Here is a 24004-nt window from a genome sequence, read left to right as displayed (position 1 = left end):
TGATTAATATTACTGGGAACTCAAGTAGCAAATATGTTAAATCTCTCCTTTTCTTTCTCCTTTAAATTCTATCATTATTTTACATATAAAAATTAGCTCCACTGTAAATGTATCCAGTTTTGTATTTTTATTGTAACTAGATATAGACATATAGAAAAACATCTTTATGTGTTTTGAATTTATGTACTGGGTGCCATCCTAAAGAATAACATATACATACCTCTGACCTAACAACTCTACTCACAGATATATATCTAACAGGCAGGTAGAAATATTGCACACACATGTGGCCCATAGGAACAAGCAGCTTTATTTCTAGCTGTTTCAGCCTTGAAACTACTAAATGTCCAACAACAACAAAATGGATACATTTTTATATATGCATATGACAGACTACTATCATATTCTAGTGATGAAAATAAATGGACTCTTGCTACAGGCAACAGCATGGACAAATCTCACAAACATGTTGAGTATTAGAAGCTAGACCACAAAGAATACATGTTGTATGATTCCACTTATAAAGTTCAAAAGCATGCAAAATCAATCTGTTGTTTTAGAAGTTGGGACAGTGCCTCCGTGAGCAGTAACTGTGTCAGGGCAGGAGGGGCGTTTCTGGGGGTGTCTGTAATGCATTCCTATCTGAGTGCTCTTTTTCTTTTTTTTTTTTTTTAATCTCAGTGGTCTCATACAGGCGTGATGTCTGGGTGGTAATTCATGGAGCTCTATGCTTATAAGTTGTGTATGGATATCACAATAAGTTAAAAGTACTAGATATTCACATAAATATAACTTGTTGTAAGACAGTTTTAAAAACATTTTTTTCTCTTCCCTTGTCCTCTTCCTGCCACCTGAGTGTACAGATGTGGACAAGCAACTTAAAACACTTCCTGTTGTTGACTCTCTATCCCAGATTAAAAGGAATGAGCTAGATGGGCTTGTTGCTCATTACAGAAAAATACCAGGAAGAGGGAAAAATGCACAGAAAAGATAAAGCTAAAAAGGAGATACACTTTGGGTTTAGATAGAGAAGAAGAATGATTATAGGTACTTTCATAAAGTGAAAATAAAACATAGTATTACCCAATAAGACATCAGCTGCAAGCAAATGGTCCATCACACTATCCAAAATATAAGTCTGAAATTCTTTCTGCTGAGTTCTTGTAGATCTTTCAGGAGAAGCCTAATCAATAAAATTTACAATTAGAAACAGAACCAATTAAACAAAGATAAGGCCTCAATCATAGTTATATTATTAATACTTACATAGTTACATAAAAAAACCCTACTGGGAAATAATAAAATATGACATGAGAGATAGTAGACACCCTTATGCTTTTTTTTATTTTTGTGACCACAGAATTAAAAAGAAGCAAAAGTAAAGTATCATCTTTTGAATCCAGTCCTCCAAAAAGATTCTAAGTATTAAAAGTATTTAATAAATATCTGATAATCTATTAGTATACCTCACTTCCAAAGACAGTTGGCCATTTATGAGATACAGATAAAATAAATCATAGAGCCATTAAAACAGATATAAAACCTCAGGGATCTAGGAATCAAGGGGGCAAAGTTGAGGGGGAAGGGAATATTAATACCAAATGTTAACTAAGCACATGGCACATAATTTAGCTCTGCGCTTCCACGGTATCGAGGAGAAAAAAAGACGATACGGTTTACAAAGCTTTTTCTTATCTGTAAAAAGCAGCACACTACACTGTCAGCAAGGATGTTTACCTGAAGTCGTTCTTAGAGGAAGGTTCTCTAAGGGTTTTTAAAAGGACGACAATGCTAACCCTATCCATAATACCTTTGAGAATGGTTTTGTACAGTACAAAGATGATTTTAGAAACGATATTGAATAAAAGCTTAGGGCACAAAGTTAAACTACAGTCCTCAGATGGCATTTCTGTTATTAGGGTAATATAATCTAGGTGCATAACTGGCAAGTATCTAACCTGAGAGGTGAGTGGCAGACCACTGGAGCCTAGGGATGAAAGGTGGAAACATCCTTCTGTCGTCCTCAAATGCCAGTGGTTTTAGTTGGCTTTTGGTAGGAGTTGGATATGGAACAGTTCAACAAACTGACACAAAACTGTTTCTTAAAAAGAGATCTGTATGTTTTGATACCAGCATAGTAATGATGCTTTGCAGATCCGTGAATACACACATCCGGGACTATGGTTATGATGTTACAAAAGTGGGCTTTAGGAAACTGTTTTGCTTTATGCATTTAAAATTAAATTCTGGGGGGCGCCTGGGTGGCGCAGTCGGTTAAGCGTCCGACTTCAGCCAGGTCACGATCTCGCGGTCCGTGAGTTCAAGCCCCGCGTCGGGCTCTGGGCTGATGGCTCAGAGTCTAGAGCCTGTTTCCGATTCTGTGTCTCCCTCTCTCTCTGCCCCTCCCCCGTTCATGCTGTCTCTCTCTGTCCCAAAAATAAATAAACGTTGAAAAAAAAATTTAAAATTAAATTCTGGGGGCGCCTGGGTGGCGCAGTCGGTTAAGCATCCGACTTCAGCCAGGTCACGATCTCGCGGTCCGTGAGTTCGAGCCCCGCCCCGCGTCGGGCTCTGGGCTGATGGCTCAGAGCCTGGAGCCTGTTTCCGATTCTGTGTCTCCCTCTCTCTCTTCCCCTCCCCCGTTCATGCTCTGTCTCTCTCTGTCCCAAAAATAAATAAACGTTGAAAAAAAAAATTAAAAAAAAAAAAATTAAATTAAATTCTGCCCTATTTTAAAAAATCCATTTCTTTCTATTCTGATTTTCAAGATGGTACTCAAAAAGGGTTTAAAGGAGCAGTTAAAAATCTAAAATCTGTATTCAAATCAAAGATCTTATTCTAGGGATTCAAAAACCAACATCTCAACCAAAGTTGCAACAAGCATTTCTCTGTTTTGCTGGTAAGACATATTTATTTTGTTTAAAAATGACAAAATGTGGGCCTAATAACAGTTAAAATAGTACTAAAGTTTAGAAATTTGGTTTGGGATCAGAATAATTTGGGGAAAAATGAAAGATAGGTCATATTTTTTTTTTTTCAACATTTATTTATTTTTGGGACAGAGAGAGACAGAGCATGAACGGGGGAGGGGCAGAGAGAGAGGGAGACACAGAACTGGAAACAGGCTCCAGGCTCTGAGCCATCAGCCCAGAGCCCGACGCGGGGCTCGAACTCACGGACCGCGAGATCGTGACCTGGCTGAAGTCGGACGCTTAACCGACTGCACCACCCAGGGGCCCCATAGGTCATATTGTTTTTAATCTTAATAAATTTTCCTGTGCAGTTGGAACAGATTAATGACAGTGGTCAGCAGTAGAGCTGTGGCCACGCCCTGCCAATTTCTCATGTGGATGGTACAGTGAGAATTCAACCCTGCCAAATAAAGAGAAAACAGCAGATTGATTAGATCTTGGAGGATTACCTTATAATCAGATCAGAGACCATTTTTTCAAACAGCCTGAGCAGATCGAAGTTTACTAAGGAGTAAGGTTCTCCATTCACAGGAAGATTTAAACCCCCCGAAGACAACAGTGTTCATTCTGGATCATCATCACTCAAGGTGGTTGGTTAATGGGATAAATAATAATGGGTAGGGCTTATCAAATCTTAACTAGACAAAGTTTGGAATCTGAAAACAGAGGGACCATAGTACACAGAAAAGTAGCTTCATCAACAATATTTACCTTTACTTAATTAAGAAACATTCTTTTGAATTATGCAAGGGTTTAAGGCTGGCTCAGTCACCAATAGGCATTTAATCCTCTGAATCCTCTCACAGAATCTATTATATGAGTGATTATGACCCAGAATTTACGCTTGTTATTGGCTCTAATTGCTGAGTTTAAATGTTCTTGCTGAGATTTATTGTAGCCTAACTTTTAAAGGATTTAAGGCTTAATGAATGAATGCACAGCTGTCTCAGAGGCATTAAAAAAAAAATTCTATGGAGTTGCTATATGTAAAAGACAGTGCTTACTTTTATCTCATTATCTCAATCTGCAAAATATCTCTTTGTACCCCATTTTAGGGAGATGGTAACTAAGGCTGAGTGGGTAAGTCACAACTAGGACTCAAACCTCAGTTTCTTTGATGGCAAAATTCGGGGCGCCTGGGTGGCGCAGTCAGTTAAGCGTCCGACTTCAGCCAGGTCACGATCTCACGGTCCGTGAATTCGAGCCCCGCGTCAGGCTCTGGGCTGATGGCTCAGAGCCTGGAGCCGGTTTCCGATTCTGTGTCTCCCTCTCTCTCTGCCCCTCCCCCGTTCATGCTCTTTCTCTGTCCCAAAAAATAAAATAAAAAACGTTGATGGCAAAATTCATGGCCTCCCGTTATACTATACTCTTCCAGCTCTACCGGAAGTCTCCATATTGAAGTTAACAAATGCACAAAAACAACTCTGCTACAGCCTCATCAATCTTCTACATCAATCTGGTCGGCTGCACCAGATACCTGGGACGAGTTCAGGGCAGGGGGAGGACAGGGTGAGCACTATGATCTGCTCCGGTCTGTGGCCATCACATGTCTTCCCGGTAAACACAGGGAAGCCAGTCAACACCAGTATTCAGAGAATCACAGCCTTCTTTCTGCAGCCTGCAGACACCATGCAGAATCTATGCGCACAGGCCAGCCAGCCCAGCGGGCCTGCTGCTCTCGACGAGAGCAGTGCAGCTTTGGGAGGAAGACCTTTGGTGTTCGGTGGTTTGTGGACAGGCTGAAGCTCTTAAGGAAGAGGTTTCGAGCTTCTTCATTCCAACTGCAGTATTCCTCTTAACTGATTTCCTCCCTTCTGTCAGTTACGGGAGAGGGCTCTCTCTGCCCCCTTTTGCCACTTTTTGTTTGTTCGTTGTCCTACAGTCACCCAGGGTGGATCTCAGACTGATGTGAAGAGAGAAGTCTTTTAGAAGATGGCTACAATAGAGAGTTGTGAACTCCTGAGAGCACAGAGAGGTACTTATGGTATAAGCCCACCCTCCGACCCCGGGCTGCCATGGTGGTGCTCACGTGCAGCAATGTCACCGGGCCTTCCGTAAGATGCCTGCTGGTGACAGGTACTGGTGGTGACAGACACCGGTGGATGGGAGCACGGAGAAGAGCTCCTGGACACTCTGGTATATGCCAGCGAAGGCCACTTCGTTTTCTGGGTAAGCCTTACATGCCAGGTTTTGTGTTATGAATCTTAAATGTATTCTCTTATTTAATTCTCACAGCAGCCCTCAGAGACAGGTTCTATTTTTATACCTTGTGAAAGATGGGCAAACTCTAAGGGGTGAAGAGAGCAGAGAGGACACAGCTATAACCAGCACACATTTAATTTCTCAAAAATAGCTTTTGCTGGGTGATTTACATATATTTAACTCCCGTAAAAATCATACAAGGGAGATTAGTATATAAATCATTCTCCAGAGAATGGATTGAGTTCATTGAGACAAAAGTGTCTATATAATAAATAACCGGCCCAGAATTCAAAACAGGTCCTTCTCACTCCAAAACCCATGCTTTTTCTACTGCACCATACTGCCTCCCTTGTACACTCTGGCTCGCCTACACAAATGGGAATCTTTTATAATCAAGTAAGTAGATGATCTTGTGGTGAGATTCCGGCAATCCTAAGACTGAAGATGGCCTGCCTCAAACGTATCGAACTGAAAATCAGTTGGATCAAACCCCGTCCTTCACCCAGGTAAGTGGTAAACATACAGGATAATTCTCTTCTTGAACAACATTCAAAATCGTGTGCTTGCTGTTTTTTACACCATCAAAGACATAGAGTGCAATAAATATGTTCTGCATGTTTATTCTATATGTGTATAGAAGAATTGGAAGTTCCTCGAAGGATTAAGTTAATTTTTAAAAGCAAATGTTATCTCTCTTATTAGATGTATCACATCTTCCTGTTCGAGAGCTGCCAGAATATGGTTATAGTTAAGTGATTAATATTGAAAAGAACCAAAACTCTGTGCTAATTCTGTAAGAGATGAAAGGACATGTGAAAGGTGGTCCCTAACTTTTAAGGAGTTGATAATCTACCTGGGAGTTTCCATCTTGACATCCCCCCGTTTTCCTTGAATTCTAACCCCACCACCCCTGACTCTCCAGTCCAATCAGACACAATTCCACCACAGGGCAGATTACTGTCCACAACGAGAATGCTACCTCAAGGTTAGTACATGTTATATCAAACTTTTTCTTTGAAAAATATAGAAAACCAAAATAAAAGACAATTATTTTGCTTACCCATGTTTAATTATCTATCAGGGTTCCTACAAATCTGAAAAGACTATTAATGGATGTATCTGTCCGTATCTCCCACACATGTGTATTTTAGTATCTGGCTCAGTTATACTTTCTGGCACACACCTCTTCTGAACTTTATTATCTTGTTATTTTCTGATCACCATTTCATTTTGCATAGAATGCTTCAAATTCTTACCTGACGTGCTAAGATACTAGCCATCTATCTTACTTCTTAAAGTTTCTAACAAGGGCAAGTTTTACCAGGCATGCTTTTAAACTCTACCATGTGAACTGCTGATGACATTTACTATTTTTCTACCAACGTAAACAGTGTGGTCCTGGTTAAAATGCTTAGCATGACTAGTATCTAAATTACATCAGCAATTTCTTTTAGTTGACCAAAGGGAGAGAGTTTCACATGAATAAGATAAAACATCTCCTGTGGTTTTAAGGCTTCAAATAAAAAATTAACTGTATTAGCCACTAGAGGGAGCAGAGAAAGTGCAGGTTCAGCTACCAAATGGCTGAGAGCATGAGGGAAGTTCCCCAGAGAGAAGAGCAGTTATAGTCTTTGGAACTGAATCTTTTCATAGGATGATATTATTTTCAGAGTCCTGGAATACACTACTTGACCCTGCTTATATGAATTGACCAAAAAAAAAAAAATATGAATGTACAGGCAACTAGTTACATATTAAATTCTCTTTCTAGGATCTTTTGAAAATTTTCTAGGTGAACATTTGGTTTTCAGGCATGGCCAATTACTAGAGCCAGCAGTACACATAGGGCTCATTTTCTGATGCATCAGCTGATTCATATCACTTACCAGCAGAACAGGCAAGTGCAATGGGCTGTCTGCATCTCCCCCAAATTCATATGTTGAAGCTCTAACCCTCAATGTGATGGTATTAAGAGATGGAGCCATCAAAACGTAATTAGGTTAAGATGAGGTCACGATGGTGGAGTGCCCATGAGATTAGTGCCCTTATTAGAGGAAGGAACACAAGAGTTTTCTCGCACATGAGTGCATGTGCGCACGTTCTCGTTCTCTCCTCTGTCTCTCTCTCTCTGCCATGTGAGAGTATAACAATGTAGCCATCTGTAAGCCAGAAAGAGGGCACCAGAACCTCACCAAACTGGCACCCGGATGTCAGACTTCTCTGTCTGGAACTGTGGGAAATAAATGTCTATTATCCACAGCACCCAGTCTATGGTATTTTGTTGCAGTCTGAACTAAGCAAGGAAGCAACCTAAAACTTTGCTGCCTTGAGGAAAATTTAATAACTGTATATTAAGCACCAACTATGTGCAACGCACCATATCTTATGGTGCAGAGGATACCAAGAGCAATAATACCTGGTTATAATATGAAAGACGGACAGAAGTAGGGAGTTACACACTGAGGAGACAATGACGCTCTAAGTGTTAGAGTATGTGAGAGAAGGTACTGGCACACTAAGGACCATGGGCCAAATCCAGCCCATGTCTGTCTTTGTAGACCAAGTTTTATTGAAACACAGCCATGCTCATTCATTTATGTATTGTCTACGGCTGCTTCCTAGCTACAGTGATATACTGAAACAGTTGTAACAGAGATTGTATAGCCTGCAAAGCTTGAAACATTTACTATTTGGCCCTTCACAGAAAAAGTCTGTCAATTCCTGGCCAGGAAAGGATAAGAAAGGTTTGAATTAGGGACATGCTTATGGGAGGGAACAGAAAGTAGAGAAACAAATTGTTAGGGTATATAGCATGTCTGGGATAAAAAATTCCCATAGTCCATGATATGTTCTGCCTGTATAACCAAAAGAATTTGAAATTTGAAAGGTATCTGGCATAAAATATGCTTGGTTATTAATGTTCTAATTATAAAAACTGAGCAAAAGACATGTAAATGCATTTTTTTTGTCCTTACCTCCAACAAAAGATCAATTAGTGGAGTCTGCTTGCTGGCAGGAGTAAGACAGAGATTGTCTATTATTAAGACCCGCATGAAGTCAAAAACAAACTTTTTAGCTGGGTGATTGGTCAGATACGTCTTCGTGCCCACATTGCAGTACTCTGACTGGCTTCTGTTCATCCCTGTGTCTGCTGCAAAGGCTTTAAATTCTTCTGCTGGAGATCCAACTTCATCATCAAGATCAGTCACCTGGTAAAATCAAGTGGAAATACACACGAGTCATATTTGATTTTATGTGATATTTTCACTTCCATGTTTCCTAAAATCCAAATTATAGCAGCAAGAGTACTTTCAATATTTACCTCCTACTAGGCTATTCAATACATTACTTCACTGCTTATTTGACTATCACTTCAAGGTAGTAACCGGGAACCAGATGTATGTGTACTTAACACATGCTCTTTCTAATATTAAAGTGACCAGCCACTACCCGTGTATCTGTTTTATGTTGAATTTTATCTCTACTATGGATAACTGCACTTAAAATAACTGAAATGATGAGAATGACTATATTTGCATATTGAAATATACCTATGGAGAAGTCAATGTCACAGAATTTCAAATTAAGATCTGGCCCAAGGGTGGCATCTAAGAGCTGATCTATTTTTGCAAATTAAAAAACAAAACAAAAAAAGATAAATAAACAAAACAACAACATAACCAAAGCCAGTTTGGAGCCAAGTGAAAAAAAAAAAAAAAGAGGACCAAAAGACAGATGATAAGCTGCTGACAAGGAAAAGACATTGAGATAATACTAAAGGTCTGTTTTTACCAAAACAATTAAAATTACAAACAAGCCAGGGTATTAAGATCATGTGTTTTACTTGTCTTTCTTCCTAAAATCCCCTACAGTTTTATAATGAATGTTTCTACCTTTACACATGAAGAAAGGGTAGTAGGAAGAAGGTAGTTTATTCCAGGTCCCAGAATAAGTGGTAGAATTAAGAGAAAACATGAAATTCTGAAGTATAGGGAATACTGTCTTTAGGGCTTTGTTTTAAAAGACAAAAGAAGTACCTGTACTACCTATGATTATATTCTAATAATTTGTTATTACTACAGAATATAAAAAATAAAAGTTGAAAAGACAAACACAGATTTCATTTTTGTATAAAAACAGTCAATCCTATAATTAATTTGTAAAGACTAAATCCAGGAGATGCTGAATTCCTGAGGTAAGGAAAGCAGAGGTTAAGTTCACTCTGACCGGAGTTCTGTAACTCGGCTACGACATTGCATGACACAGCTTTCAGCATGTAAAGCAAGAAATGGGTCCACAGTGACTCAGAGAGGGAAGTGATTAACCAGAGACTTACGAGAATATGTTAAATAAAACCAGAAGTAGAGTTCACTGCTATTTTAGAGGAAAGCAGAAGGAGAGTGTGGGGAGCAGACACCAGAGAATAATGTAAGAGGTGAGGCAGAAAGTTAGGAAACTAACTTGGTCAGAAGCTGAAAAGACTGGCAGGAAAACCCTGCCAACCACTGGGGCAGACTAATCCCAGGTAGACGTTCCCCCCACCTTTCCTACCATCTCTGAGTAAGGACGGATATTGAAGGGGAAGACGGTGGCTGCTAATGCACACAGGAAGTCAGGGCTCATCCACATGGAGGCCAGGTCAGGAACATTGTGATATAAGTATCTGAAGAACTGCATCAGGGTCACGGGGTATTCCCGGAGCCAAGACCCCTCTTCTTCTGATTGCCAAGGCTGTCATGGGGACAAGAAAAGAAATAATACATTAGAAAAACTGACACTGCTACAAATCACTTTAAAAAATCCATTACTCAACTTCTTTTCTAACACTGGACATGGTAATGGTTCACAATGCTTATGAACCACATTCACGAGCAAATATCCGTCAACACATCTAGAAATAAGCTAAAACAGACACAGTACTCCTAGAAACTGACAGGACGTTTGTTCACTGGCATAGTCATAGCTCAGTAACTTGAGTCAGTGGTTTTGACTATTTATCATTATCAACATGAGAACAGTTGGTGCCAATAGTGGCTGTGTTATCCACAAAGCTGTCTTATCCTCCATCATGCTGCCATTATGTTAGGATTAACACGAAAGATGGGGAAGTTACCTCACCTTTCTGAACCTCACACTGTCATATGTAAAATGACAACAACAATGCTTGGAGCCATTATGCAACCATGATATTATGATTTATAATACAGAATATATACTTGGGTCTTTGTCCCATCTCATTCTTGGCACAGAGCTACTAAAACCTTTGGAATGTCCTAAGTGAGAAAAGCCATGAAGGTGTCTTTTGTTAATTATAACAAACCCCTTGGGGTGTCTAGGTGGCTCAGTCTGTTGAGAGTCCGACTCTTGATTTTGGCTCAGGTCATGATCTCACAGTTGGTGGGATCGAGCCCCACAACAGGCTCTGCATTAACAGTGCAGAGCCTGCTTAAGGTTCCCTTTCTCCCTCTCTCTCTGCCCCTCCCCAGCTCGTGCATGCTCTCTCTCAAAATAAATAAATATTAAAAAAAAAATCATAACAAACCCCTTTCAACCACATCTGAGTTAATGTTAATGATAAGATTTTTGGAAAGCCCCTAAAGATGGAGGCTTGGCAGGGAAAAACCACATGAATAGAGGACTGAAACTTTCATCGCTGTACTAAAGCCCTGTACCCTCTAACTTCTAGGAAGGAGAGAGGGTGTGGAGATTGAGTTCAATCACTAATGGCCAATGGTTCAATCATGTCGATGTAATGAAGCCTGAATAAAAACCCTAAAGGACAGGGTCTGGAGAGCTTCTGGCTTGGTGAACACACAGAGGTGCTGGGAGAACAGCAGGTAGAGAGGGCATGGGAGCTCTGTGCCCTTCTCCACACCCTACTCTCTGCAGCTCCTCCATTGGCTGTTCCTGAGGCACATCCTTGTATAATAAACTGGCAATCAGTTTTTCTAACTGGTAATCTAGTAAGATGTTTTCCCAAGTCGTGGGAACCTCCAATTTACAGCCAATAGAGCAGAAGCACAGGTAACAACATGGACTTGTGACTGGCACCTGACGTGGTAGCGGGGGGCAGTTGTGTGGGACTGAGCCCTTAACCTGTGGGATCTGATGCTGTCTCCAGGTAGACCGCGTCAGAACTGAACTAAGCTGTGGGACATGCAGCTAGCGTGGCAAAACCCACCACACAGTCGGTGACCAGAAGTGTCAGATGCGAAGTAGTGAGGTAGCAGAATATTGAGAGTAGAGGAGACACACAGGAGTGTGTTTTTCCTTCGGAGCAATACAACAACAATAACGATGATGATAAAAAGGGAAAAAGGATATATGGGAACAATACCTATCTTTTGCTAGTTGCCCAGAGAGTGACTTTTTTAACTTAGATTTTTGTATTTGTTTATAAAAAGGAACTAAAACAAGAGCCCCAAGCATTCTAAATTAATACAATAGTAATGTTCTTTTCTAAGATGACATAAGAATAGTTTTGACTAAAATTAGGTTTGTCGGTACGTGTGATCCAAAGAGAGCTAGTAATTCCTCTTACAATGTGATCTTAAATTGTGTAAACAAATTAAGTCGTTACTCACAGTGTTCCTATAAAAGAAACAGGAACATACATCTTGTCACTTACTCTTTCAATCTTTCATATCCAAGTTAGAAATAAATAGAACAAAAACGAATACAAAATAAAACCAGTGCTGACATTTTTAACCTTTAAATGAAGGTGATTTTCAAAGTTCAAGTAACATATTATTGCAATGACATATACTATTAATGTATATTTTTTATATATATACATATATGTTAGAATATATATAACACTAATAATATCCATGAACACTTACAAAACACTATGTAACAGGCACTCTTTTATCAGTGCTTTGTGTATATATTAACGCCTCATTAAATCCTCACAGCAATCATAACAGGTAAGTTCTGTTATCACCAGCATTTTATACATGAGGAACCTGAGGCACATAGAGGTTAGCATGTCTTAAGTACCAGGTATGGGATTTGAACCCAGACAGGGCTCCAGAGATCATGGTCTAATCAACTGCACAGTGAGTCTCTACAGTAGAGATAACTAAAAGGAGAGACTGTGTAATAAATAAACAGCCATGTTATCTTAGGATTCCCCTATTGATAAAAATATATCACAGGCAGGAGGAACGACCAACAGGTTTAAGTATCTCTGTAAACTTACTGAATTCAGCATGCTTCGGAGCATCCCCAATAATAAAAAAGCAGCTTCTGTGCACACGTTATGGATAGAGGAGACCACAGTTCCACTTGAGGCAGGAACTCCAAAGATAAATGTCCAAATAGAATCTAAATCAAACTGTAGAGGTCAAAATGAATGAAGATTAGCCACTGTCCATTGTTTTCAGCTAGAGACCCTCACAAGTTCTAATATTCTAAAACTTCTTTGAGACTGATTAGTTTTTTTCAAGGTGAGCAATGATGGAGAGGGATAGAGATGTAGCACTCCTCCCTCCTCTAAATTTTAAAAGTTTGTAAATTTTTACATTTATAAAGAAGAGTGAATACTATGTATCATTCTGGCTTCTGTACCCATGTTAATAGGAAACAATATTTTCTATTTTTTTTCCTCCAATGAAAACAAACAGAAAGAAAACACATGCTAATTAGCTAGGAGATGACATTATACCACTAATGATTTTAAACAGGATCTTTTAAAAAAAAAAGCACACAGAACTCCCCCCCTCCCTCTTTTGGCAATGTTCTAATTCACATACAGGTAATATTTCACAAAATAAAAATCAGTTTAGGAGACTTATTCATAGAGTTTTATATAATACTTCATGACTATGGTGTCATGCTTATTTTGAAAAATTACATAACCAACCAAACTCTGTTAAGCCCGAATCTGTATTCTGACTTAATATAAGGGTACACACTTTGTTTAAAAGGTTTTGTCAATTACTAGAATCATTTGATTTAGCACTTGGAGTTATGACAGAAGTACAGTTGAGTTTAAAACTAAATTCCCAAGTCTTTGCAGTACCACAAACCAAAGCTACACAACAGTCCACAACAGTCTTCAGTTAGGATTTAAGTAAAGTCTCAGTGTTTTCCTATTGTGGATGTTATCTATCATTAAGAAATTAAAAATATTTTTGTAATCAGAATTTGCACTAAGAATCCTATCCAGTAAACTCATGGCACATAAACTGCTCTCTTTATTTTTAATTCTATAGAAATGACATTATACTTCTAGATAACATCACAGAACTTGAATTCTTCAGATCTCCATTTAAAATACCATCCAAAGTCTTTATGCATATGGAATCATAGAGAGTAATCATTAAAAAAAAAAAAAAAGACCACAGAGGGAAAAAAGGACTTCTTTTTGCTAAAGTTTTCTATGGTAGCTTCATATTTTTCTGTCCCAAACCAAATCCTACATGTGAGAAAGGAATGGAATCCCTTTGGTTTTATTGTGAGCAGCCCATCATCACCCTGTGGGGGTTTTGCGGCACGTATAATCACACTTCCACCTTACTAGATAATTCCTACCTGGCAACCCTGCTTACACCGGCTGCTGATGACAGGCACACTGACCTGCAGGTTCTCAGGCAGCTCACTAACTGGCTGCTGCAGAAACAGTGCCATGAGGAGAAAGTAGAGAGCAGGGACATTAGTGTGTTTAGGAAGGAAGGACTGAAGAACTGGGAAACCAGGAAAATGACAAGCATCACGGTTAATCTCCCTGACCGTCGATCGCCCGCCAGCACTCCTGCCCACGTTGAATCCTAAGAGGAGAGGAAAGGTAACAGTAAGTACAGTAATCAGTAATCGACTGCCGTGCTATATTAACAAAGAAAGGAGTAATTCAGTATATGTGACATTTCTATCCAGAGTATTCATGTTAATAAAGGCAATTAACTACTCCACTGTTGAATTCATCTTCCAGTTACAAGCTGACTTTACTATCTCTGATTTCAGCAAGCCTGTCTATTAGAACACAGGTCTTGAAAAATAGCTGAGACAATCGGATACAAGAGAGAATATAAATTCCACTCATTAAAACAAGGACCTCAAACGAGCTCTAACATTTCCCTAAGAAGAAAGTAAAATTCAAAATAGAGTCAAAGTTAGGATGCTACAAAAATGTACCTTAAAAAACTAAAACTGCTATATTTAGCATATAATTATAATGAACTATATTCAGTTAATATAGGTCATTTGTCCTGAAGATCATATTAACCTAGTTAACTTTAAGTCATCTACAAGTTTTGAGACAAGACAGAATAAATAAGCAAACTGATCTGTAATTCCGTTCGGAAGTTCCCCAGCACTCCTGGACTGTGGCTGTCTATGCAGAATTCTTCCCAGAAACACAGCTCTACCAGGACGGGGTAGGGCTTGCGGATGTGGCTTACGCAGCATCAGCCTTTCTAGCAATCTTGCCCCCTCCATAACATAACTCATCAGGACACAACTCCAATAGTTAGTTCTTCTCCCTCCCCAAATCTAGCACAGTGCTCCGAACAGAATAAACGTTGGTCAGAGTTTCAGTGTAAAACTTGTATGAAGGGCAACCAAGAGATGAAGGATTGATTTCCACTCTGGAGCAATCTGTATTTCAAGTGAATATTCATTTTTTCCTTCCAATTTCTTTTTTCTAGGATGAAGTAAGCATGTAACTTGCTACTATTTAAGATAATAAAAGAGAAATTTGCATCCAGCTACCTTTTTAATAATTTCATCCTAACCAACTGCTTCATGTGTTGTGAATTAATCTTCTGATGTTTGTCTAATTAAAAAATTGTATAGCAATTTACCGACCTCTTTCCCATATCATCTCATTTCTCACACACAATGAACATGTGAGTCAGAGATTACTATTATCCTTTCTATAACACGGAAAATATGCAATTTGTTCAAAATCACAAAGTTGAAGATTGCTGCTGCTAGGATTTGAGCTGATGTCTATTTTAGAGCCTGTGAAGTTACACGGTGTCCCCTGGTCTTCTTAATGACACTGCTACATTTCTGAACGACCTGGCCGCTGGTGATTTTTGCCTATAGTGAATTCTCAATGAAATCACCAGTATAAAAAAGTCTTGAGCTTTAAGAAGTCAGAAGACATAAGGTGGTATTTAATACATTAAATAGGAAAATAGGGGCGCCTGGGTGGCGCAGTCGGTTAAGCGTCCGACTTCAGCCAGGTCACGATCTCGCGGTCTATGAGTTCGAGCCCCGTGTCGGGCTCTGGGTTGATGGCTCAGAGCCTGGAGCCTGTTTCCGATTCTGTGTCTCCCTCTCTCTCTGCCCCTCCCCCGTTCATGCTCTGTCTCTCTCTGTCCCAAAAATAAATAAACGTTGAAAAAAAAAATTTAAAAAAATAAATAGGAAAATAAATTTTGAATAAACTGCAGGTCCTAAATGAAAACCAATACCAACATTCATTTGCCTTTCTATTTTTCCCTATAATTAATCTTAAGGAATACTTAACATGTTATTAACAATTAAACATTAATTTAGATTCAAATTACAGCTATGTGGAAGGTATTTTTATAAAAAAAAATTTGACAAAACTACCAAATGTGAATAAAACAAAGACATTAGGTTGCTCATCACATCAGACAGAAACAGAATCAAGCGATAGGACACATATCTGTAATACATACACCTATATGTGTGTGATCACACAAGTATTCAGGGAAATTTTAGTTAAATTGAACCAAATTTAAATTACACTTAAGTTCCTAGATTTCGCTCTGAGAACGAGAAGAGCATATGCAATTTGTAAGCAGGTATAAAAGAAGACAAATTCCAAGGCATGAAGTCAGGCCAGATATAGAAAAGGCACCGTTTTCTGATACTACAGACAAAAGAACAGGACTAACACTTAGAAGACGGTTACTCAGACACCAATACTGTCTGACTCAGGAACCTTATGCATGTAACAGTCTTACTTTCCTAATTAGAGAAATTATTCCTTAAGTTTTACTTACTAGCTTTATTTCATATGAAGTATAACAAATCCATAAAATATATACCTGACTCCATAATCATGAAGCTCAAAAGAGATGAAACATGTTAAAGAATTCTGTAAAGCACAATGTGCTATATAAACCTCAGGTGTTACTACTGTGGTTTTTGGCCTTCAGTGGGAAGTGGTGCTCTCTGTTAGTGTTTGAAACTCTCATACGCCACAGAACTCACATTCTGCTGTGCCTTCCATTGCTTGCTCTCTTAGTAGCTATCATTAAGGTCAACAAGTGCAGTGTCTTGCTACCAAACTGTTCCTAACAATAACATTTGTAGGCTATATCCCTCCCCTAGAGTCAATGTAAAATAGTCATTGTTTTTAAACCATGAAAGTGTCTATAATGATAATGTCAAATATATATTTCAAAGCCATCAATTTTCGAGCAATCATTTCACCGTAAATTCCTTTCTTCATTACAAAGTTTCTTAAGACATTTTCCAATGTGAAATAACAGTAAAATAATCTTATGTTGTAAACTCAGTCTTGTATCATTTTCTTTGACATATGAATCAGATGCAGGCATCACTTAGGTATTGATGCTTTTACTTTTTTTTTTTTACAGATAAATCACATATTCAATTTGGATCCCTAATTTTCCCACCTGATAAGGGTAAACAGGTATTTTTTATGCTTATTCCAGAATATAACTATATATGATTTTAAAATGTAATATTATAAAGACAAATATATTTTAAAATATATATTTCAAGAATTTAAAAAATACTTTATGAATTGAATGACTGGTTTTCAATAAAAACATTATTTTAAATATATATTTTCTAAAATGAGAACACTAATATGAATAGAAATATAGCTGCTCAAATGAATCTAACATAGGAAACTGTAATTTTCTAATATTACTTAAATGCTCAGTCCCACATTGAAAATAGCACAGAACTAGCAAGCAGAGAATAAGGAAACTTGGCTGAAACCTCGAGCTAATTAAATCTTTGAGAGGCAATATCATAAAACGGTTAAAAGCATGGGCTTTTGATCTAATCGACCTGGATACAAATGTTGACACTTAGCTGACAAGTGACTTCATACCTATGCTTGGTTTTCTCATAAGTAAAATGGCTATGATAGTATTTATACCTCACAGGACGACCGTGAAAATGAAAATGTTTAGTAACTGGCACAGAACAAGCACTCAAAATACTGATTATTATTAACTGAGTTTGGATGATTTGCTAATTACTTACTAATACATAAGAAAGGGAAGTATACAACAAAAAGATGATAAGGAATTCCCTTGAGTTTTCACATCTTGACTATCCTGTCTAACTTCAGCTTGATTTGCACTTAAAAATGCAAAATTTGAAACTTTCTAAGCTGTTCATTCGTTCATTCAAATTCATGACTCTTAATGGCTGTCAGATGAACTGAGGACTGTAAGCTTTCACAAGATTTAAAAACAAAGTACAACAGCTTATCTTATAGCAGCTGATGGTAAAAGTGCCATACCTAATACAGTTCCGATCTTATTAGTTAAGACAGAATCTGTCTGTTCCAGCCACCCTCCACCGCTGAGTCCTTCCTTAAACTTGATGAGAATGGACTGATTACTCAGCAGCACGACAAGAATCCTCATGGCTGCTGTAACTGTGGTGGAGTGCAAGTGTTCTTCCATGAACATCATGATCCAGTCGAAGCCCAGTGTCCTAACCAGTTCTTCACAAGCTCTGTGTAAAGGTAGATAATTAAGAAGAAGAAAAAAACAGAACATTAATTTCAAGTGTTAGGACTTCTAATTTAAAAACATACATAAGTAAGACTAGGTTTTGTTCTCAAGATACTATAAATTGCAAAGTTCAAAAGATCTATTAAAAGTAGCAATTCTTGCTACTGTCTACTATGAATTAACTAGTGATAACCACTGGTACCATCAATTCTAAAAAGATCTTACTTACTGCAAATTAATGCTTGTCTTTTCTTTAGATGTATAAACTAGTTTTAGCAAGATATCTAGAAGTCTGTTCCTCAAAAGTATAAGATTAGCAGATACAAGACCTCCAAAGTCTTCTTCAGTTCCTACAATGAAAATATATACATTAAATTGCCTTAGTAGATAAACCAGTATAAAATATATAACACTGTTCTAAGAAATCTCACCGAAAATTACACCTTTTAGAAAACATTTTCTCCAAAAATAAACTTTTAAAAAAAATTTTAAAGGGAGGCTCAGTTGGTTAAGTGTCTGACTTTGGCTCAGGTCATGATCTCGCAGTTTGTGGGTTCAAGCCCCATGTCAGGCTCTGTGCTGACAGCTCAGAGCCTGGAGCCTGCTTTGGATTCTGTGTCTCCCCCTCTCTCCGCCCCTCCCCCACGTGCATACTGTCTTTTTTTCTCTCTCTCAAAAATAAACTTAAAAAAAAAAAAAAGAAAACATTTTCTCTAGGAGTACTTTAGAATCCTGAAAATTGTTCATTTATATTTGACATTATCTAAACAAGTAATAAAAGACTGTAAATCTTTTCTTACATTAATATTTCTCCACCACCACCAACAGAGGGGAAATTAGTCACGTGAATAAAAACAACAATCCAAATCCTTAATTTCCAGTTTCATTTTGAAGGATATATATATAGTTAAATTTACCAAATTTAAAAATGAAAAATAGGAAGCATAAACTATTCAGTAACTGTAATAAAGGAGACTTTGAATTAAATAGCACAGAAGAGAGGCAAAGGCACACAAGTGTACAAGAGAAACTGGAAAAGCAAGGGAGGGAGACAGAAAGCTTATGGTTCTCAATGGCATGGTGCGGACTTCTGGGCCCAGCCGGGACACTGATGGGCTATGGGCTGGTAAATCACAGTCCCCAGGCCTTCCTTTATTCCAGAATTGAAGTTCGGGCTACATTAGTTGTATGCTTTTACTTGTTTGGGCAAGAGACACTTTTTGCCTTTAAACATTACCTTTTAAAATGCTAATTTTGTGCCTTAAACATTGGTAAGGATGCCTCAAGCTTACCTAGGGGAATTCAAGATTCCCTTCCCTTCTAAGAGGGAAGACTGGTATTTGATAAATTACTTTGTTGAAAACATACCATACAACCTAAATGGAGATAAGAATCACTTCCTTTCAATTATTTCCTTTTCAATTACTTCTTTTCAGGAAAATGGTGATCCAACAGAAATGAAAAATTCTCCTTAGATTTATATCTAGTTTTCTGTCAGTTTTGCTTCTCTTAATTTTCAAATACAGTTTAAAACAATAAACTCTGAACTTCCAGCTTAAGTTGTTTCCACTCCGACTGATGCTTTCTTCCACAGTGCACTACCCTTTTATGCTATTTTATTCTGCACTGATTATTATATTGCTCTTCAGCATTATTCAAACCATTTTATTTTTTGTAGGTGTATCCTGAATGCTATATAAACTACTTCAAAGAAAAAACTATGGTTTTATTTGGAACATTATATTATAGTTAATGTAATCTTCAGTTCATATCAAATAAACAATGTCATATACTAACAAGACCAACAGTGTGCTTCTGACTTTCTCTATTATTTCAAATGGCAATGAAGTGATGAGAATACTAATGAACTTGGCGTATCAACAGAAAAATTTGCTAATTTATACATCCCCACTACTGTACTCTTCTCAAAGGAAATTTTACACTAGTTGTGCTAATTGAATTCAACAACTAGCAAGAAATATGGAGACTAGAGAAATATTTGTCTCACATCTTTTTATACTTGAAACAAGTGTTATATATTTCCAAAGATTTTTAAAGTACTTTCAATAATATCTGTTTACTTGGTTTATATTAATTCAGAGCTAAGATATAATCTGTGCATATGAAAGAAAAATGTAGTGGTTAAAAAAAGCTTACAATGTTGGTCTGGATTGCCTGGGTTCAAATGGAAGTAGTATGATCTCAGGTAAATGTCTTTTACTCATCTTTCTAGGCCTCAGTTTCTCCCCTTGTAAAACTAGGAGAGCAATAATACCTATTTCATAGAATTGTTACAGGAATATAAAAAGCACTTAAATAGTACCTGGCAGACATTAAGCACTCAGTAAGTGTTATTCATTATTTTATCTTATGCTTCTCATCCCCTGCTAATTCGCTTTACCAAAGAAACATCAACATTGTTCCAAATGAGGCAGTAGATGAGTGGTCATCAGCAGTCTTATGTTCTGTTAGCATTTGCAGCAAATCATTCAGCCTCTCAAATCTTAGTTTCTTTTTTGAAAAACGTGATTACAACACTTCTCTTCTTATTCATGAAGCACTGCAGAGGCTGTGCGCCAGGAGGTATAGCCAACATGGAGGAGAACACCTTTGTGAGGCACTGACTCAACAGTATTTTTCTCCTCTGCCCAGGTGGATAGTGGCATAAGGGAAGTCATTTATGTGATACGGCTTTGGAACAATGTAACATTACAGGTAATAATGTAAGTAATGCTGACAAACATAGGATATTGTGAATTTAATTATAAGTCAACCTAAAAGGTTCTTCCGGAGTGCCTGGCTGCTCAGTGAGAAAAGCAAGTGACTGTGGTTCTTGGGGTTGTGAGTTTGAGCCCCACACTGGGTTAAGAGGTGACTTAAATTAACCTAAAAGTAAATAAAAATAAAAGGTTCTTTCAATGCTTTCCAAACAAATCTCCTATCCTAGAATATATAACAGGAAAAATACAGAACAAGGGGGGAAAACATGCACCACATGAAGAACATATATGAATAAAAAACATGCACCAAATTAAAAAAAAAAAAAATGGTTGTCATGGACCCCAAATCCCGCAACTTACGAAACTACTTTCATTTTATATTTACATAAAAGATTCTAAGTAAAATGTTTTTTTCTAAGTGACTACTAAATCTTTAACAGGAAGACAAAAATAATAGTTATACACATATAATTCACACTAGCAAGTGTCTGTGTTTCTAAAGAAATGTATATAAATTTTAAAAAGTCCATTAATGCTCAAAGATCAAAGAGTTGAGGCTCCTAGGGAGCTCAGTCAGCTAAGAATCCAACTCTTGATTTCGGCTCAGGTCATGATCTCACATTTTGAGAGTTTGAGACCCGCATCCAGCTCTGTGCTGACAGCAAGGAGCCTGTTTGGGATCCTCTCTCCCCCTCTCACTGTGCCTTGTCCCCGCTCTCTCTCTCAAAATAAATAAATAAACTTAAAAAAAAAAAAAAAGTCACACAGAATAGAGTTTGCTATTTAAAGGAACACTGCTATGAATCCTCTAAGAATACGAAAGATTTAATTAATATATTCTATTTTTAAGTTTGTTTTTACAGTGATTTGACAACTCTGTATGTTATGCTATGCTCACAAGTGTACCTACCATCTGTCACCACACAACACTATTATAATACCACTGACTATATTCCCTTATGCTGTACCTTTCATCTGTGACTTTTCTTTTTTCACTGCTTTAAGACTGTGTTTTTAATTCATGTATAATTAACATCCAGTGTTGTATCAGTTTCAGGTGGACAATGACTCAACCGTTCTATACATTTCTCCATGCTTGTCAAGGTAAGTATGCTCTTTATCCCTGTTTTTTCCCCATCTCCCCACCCACCTCCAGGGAAGATTTTAAAGTAAAATCCACACCCTATTAAATTCCATAGGTAATTTTGTACTTCTGCATATTGTACAGGCTTAAAGACAACTGCGAAAGACCAGAAAAAGCAATGTAAGGAGAAAAGTAATATAATAGCATCATATGTAATTCTAAATTGTGCCAGAAAACGGGGCGTGGTAATTACTTTTCAAGCCCCAGACTTAGCTCACCAGTATCAAGCTTCTCTTCATTGTTAATTTCCATAACTACAAATTTCTCACAAACTGCAAACGTTGGTAAAGTAGAAGAAATAAACTGGCCAAACCTTTAAATATAAGAAAAAAAGTTACAGATTTTAGATTTTTCTCTGCCCGAAAAAACCAAAAATATAAAGAAAGAAAACACAAAGAAATGAAAAAGTAGTACTCCTTGTTTTAAATAATCTCTTACAGACCTTTAGGTGATTGCATTTGGTTTACTTCCCCTAGGACCATCTCAATTAACATTACCTGTAACAATGTTTTAAAATAGGCAAAAATATATTCCCCCAGAAATATGAGTCCTTTAATGTACTAACCCTTTAATGCACTTTGAGAACCAAACAGTAGGATCCAAATTAAAATGTCCTAAAAAAATTAAATAAATAAATAAATAAAGTCCTAACATTATCTATGTGGATCAACTGTAGCCTAGTAGACGAGAACCTGGGTTTTGGAAACACAGGTAATATTAAAATCTTGGCTCTATCAGTTTTTAATCTTGTTACTTGAGGCAAGTAGCTTAACTTCTCTGGGTTTTAATTTCTTAATCTGTAAAGTAGAGAAAAATAAAAAACTTGATAGGTTTCAGGGATAATTTTAACAAAGTGATCATTAAGAGTTCCAGAATGGAACTATTTAAATCTAGATTTAAATAAATGTTGTTAAATGGCAATAAACAATTATCTCCAAAATAATTTTTAAACTCCAGTTTTAAATCTTTTGCCAAGTTACAAAAAAATGTCTTCAAGGTAAATGAATATCAAAGTGAGTGATTTACATGCTACATGAATCAGAGACTAGTCTACTGGGAATACTCTGATCAGTCACTCTGATTTTCGCCTGTGATACCTGGTTGATTACATGAAAACAGTCAAACTGAGTTTAAACAATTCTCTATTCGGAAAATACTTTGGTTAGACAGCTTTTTCCTTCCATTTTTGGCTAAGATGGGAATTACCAGGTGGTGAGTAAAACTATTCTACAGATAATCCATAAATATGCCTTAAGCCATTTCTCATTAGCAGCAAAATAATACATCACATAAATGGTTTGAAATATACAAAAATAAAATATCACCATCTGTCTGGGTGATAGAAAATAAATATATAAAAGAGATGGCATGCCTGCTACAGGGTGTGTGTGTGTGCGCACATGCACATGTGCACATTTGTGCACATACACTTGAGAAGTAGTAGGGCTTAGGGAAGATGTACCAAAAATTCCTATACTGAACACTTTTATGTCCAGGACAAACTCTCACTGGGCTCTCCTACAGATTTTCTCGTTCACTAATGACAACAACAGTTTTGCTTTATAAAGGCAAGGGAATATTTTTTGTGCTTACAAATATCTTGAATGTTAACATTATAGGTATCACACAGGCCTAAGAACCAATTTCGTCTCATTCATTTTAATCTCATTGGTACTTTTAGTTAATAAACAGACAGATGCAGAAGTTGTCACTACCTGAGCAGATCATTGCTGTTGGGAAAACCTTGTAGTAAGAAGCTCAGCACATTACTAATGGCAGCAATGGTAGGCTGGGATAAAGACATATCTCGAAGAGTCAGGAGCAACTTGGGGATTAGCTGGAATTCTCTCATTAATTTGGCATTCTTTGAAGCTTCACTATAAGAGAAAGAAGACTTCATATGGTCTGTGCTTATCATCTCTTCTATAATTGAAAAATAAACTACACAGATATTAACTAATACCTGGACTCAGTGAGCAGCTCAATAAAGTGTTCAAATAAGGAAAGATGAAGTTCATATGGTGCATGGAGCCAAACCTACAATAAAAAGAAAGAAGAGTGGTTGGTATATTTAGGGCTAAGAAATACCCAAATGACTATCCAACAAACATAAATGCAGCACATAGAACTTATTTCACTTATATAACTAACTGACTATAACCACCTTATAAATTTTTATTTGGTGAAGCCCTATGAAACTGTTTGTACAGAAGACTTCTGGTTCTCTTCATAAAGGATTAATTGCTATGGAATTACCCTCCTAAATAA

At 37.4% G+C, this 24004-nt stretch overlaps 1 protein-coding gene across 12 annotated transcripts in view; it reads right to left on the bottom strand.

Moving 5' to 3' along the window:
* WDFY3 (WD repeat and FYVE domain containing 3) overlaps positions 1–24004 on the bottom strand; it is a 247835-nt gene that overhangs the window by 67731 nt on the left and 156100 nt on the right. For 8 of the 12 annotated variants that reach the window (XM_040479270.1, XM_040479279.1, XM_040479263.1 and 5 more), the window contains 10 exons: positions 23700–23773; positions 23452–23613; positions 21955–22049; positions 18102–18222; positions 17656–17873; positions 13710–13945; positions 12376–12510; positions 9717–9905; positions 8150–8383; positions 1084–1183 (listed from right to left, as the gene is read on the bottom strand). In XM_040479270.1, the coding sequence (XP_040335204.1) occupies positions 1084–1183; positions 8150–8383; positions 9717–9905; positions 12376–12510; positions 13710–13945; positions 17656–17873; positions 18102–18222; positions 21955–22049; positions 23452–23613; positions 23700–23773 (1564 nt within the window). The remainder of the gene's footprint in view (positions 1–1083; positions 1184–8149; positions 8384–9716; positions 9906–12375; positions 12511–13709; positions 13946–17655; positions 17874–18101; positions 18223–21954; positions 22050–23451; positions 23614–23699; positions 23774–24004) is intronic. The other 4 variants (XM_040479285.1, XM_040479313.1, XM_040479331.1 and 1 more) reach the window with 2 other exon arrangements.

The sequence above is a fragment of the Herpailurus yagouaroundi genome, unplaced genomic scaffold (genome assembly GCF_014898765.1).
Source record: "Herpailurus yagouaroundi ecotype Mexico unplaced genomic scaffold, PumYag 28, whole genome shotgun sequence".
In the NCBI taxonomy this organism is placed as follows: domain Eukaryota; kingdom Metazoa; phylum Chordata; class Mammalia; order Carnivora; family Felidae; genus Herpailurus; species Herpailurus yagouaroundi.
The sequence above is the reverse complement of the archived record's forward strand: the minus strand, read 5'-3'. Positions and strand labels throughout refer to the sequence as shown.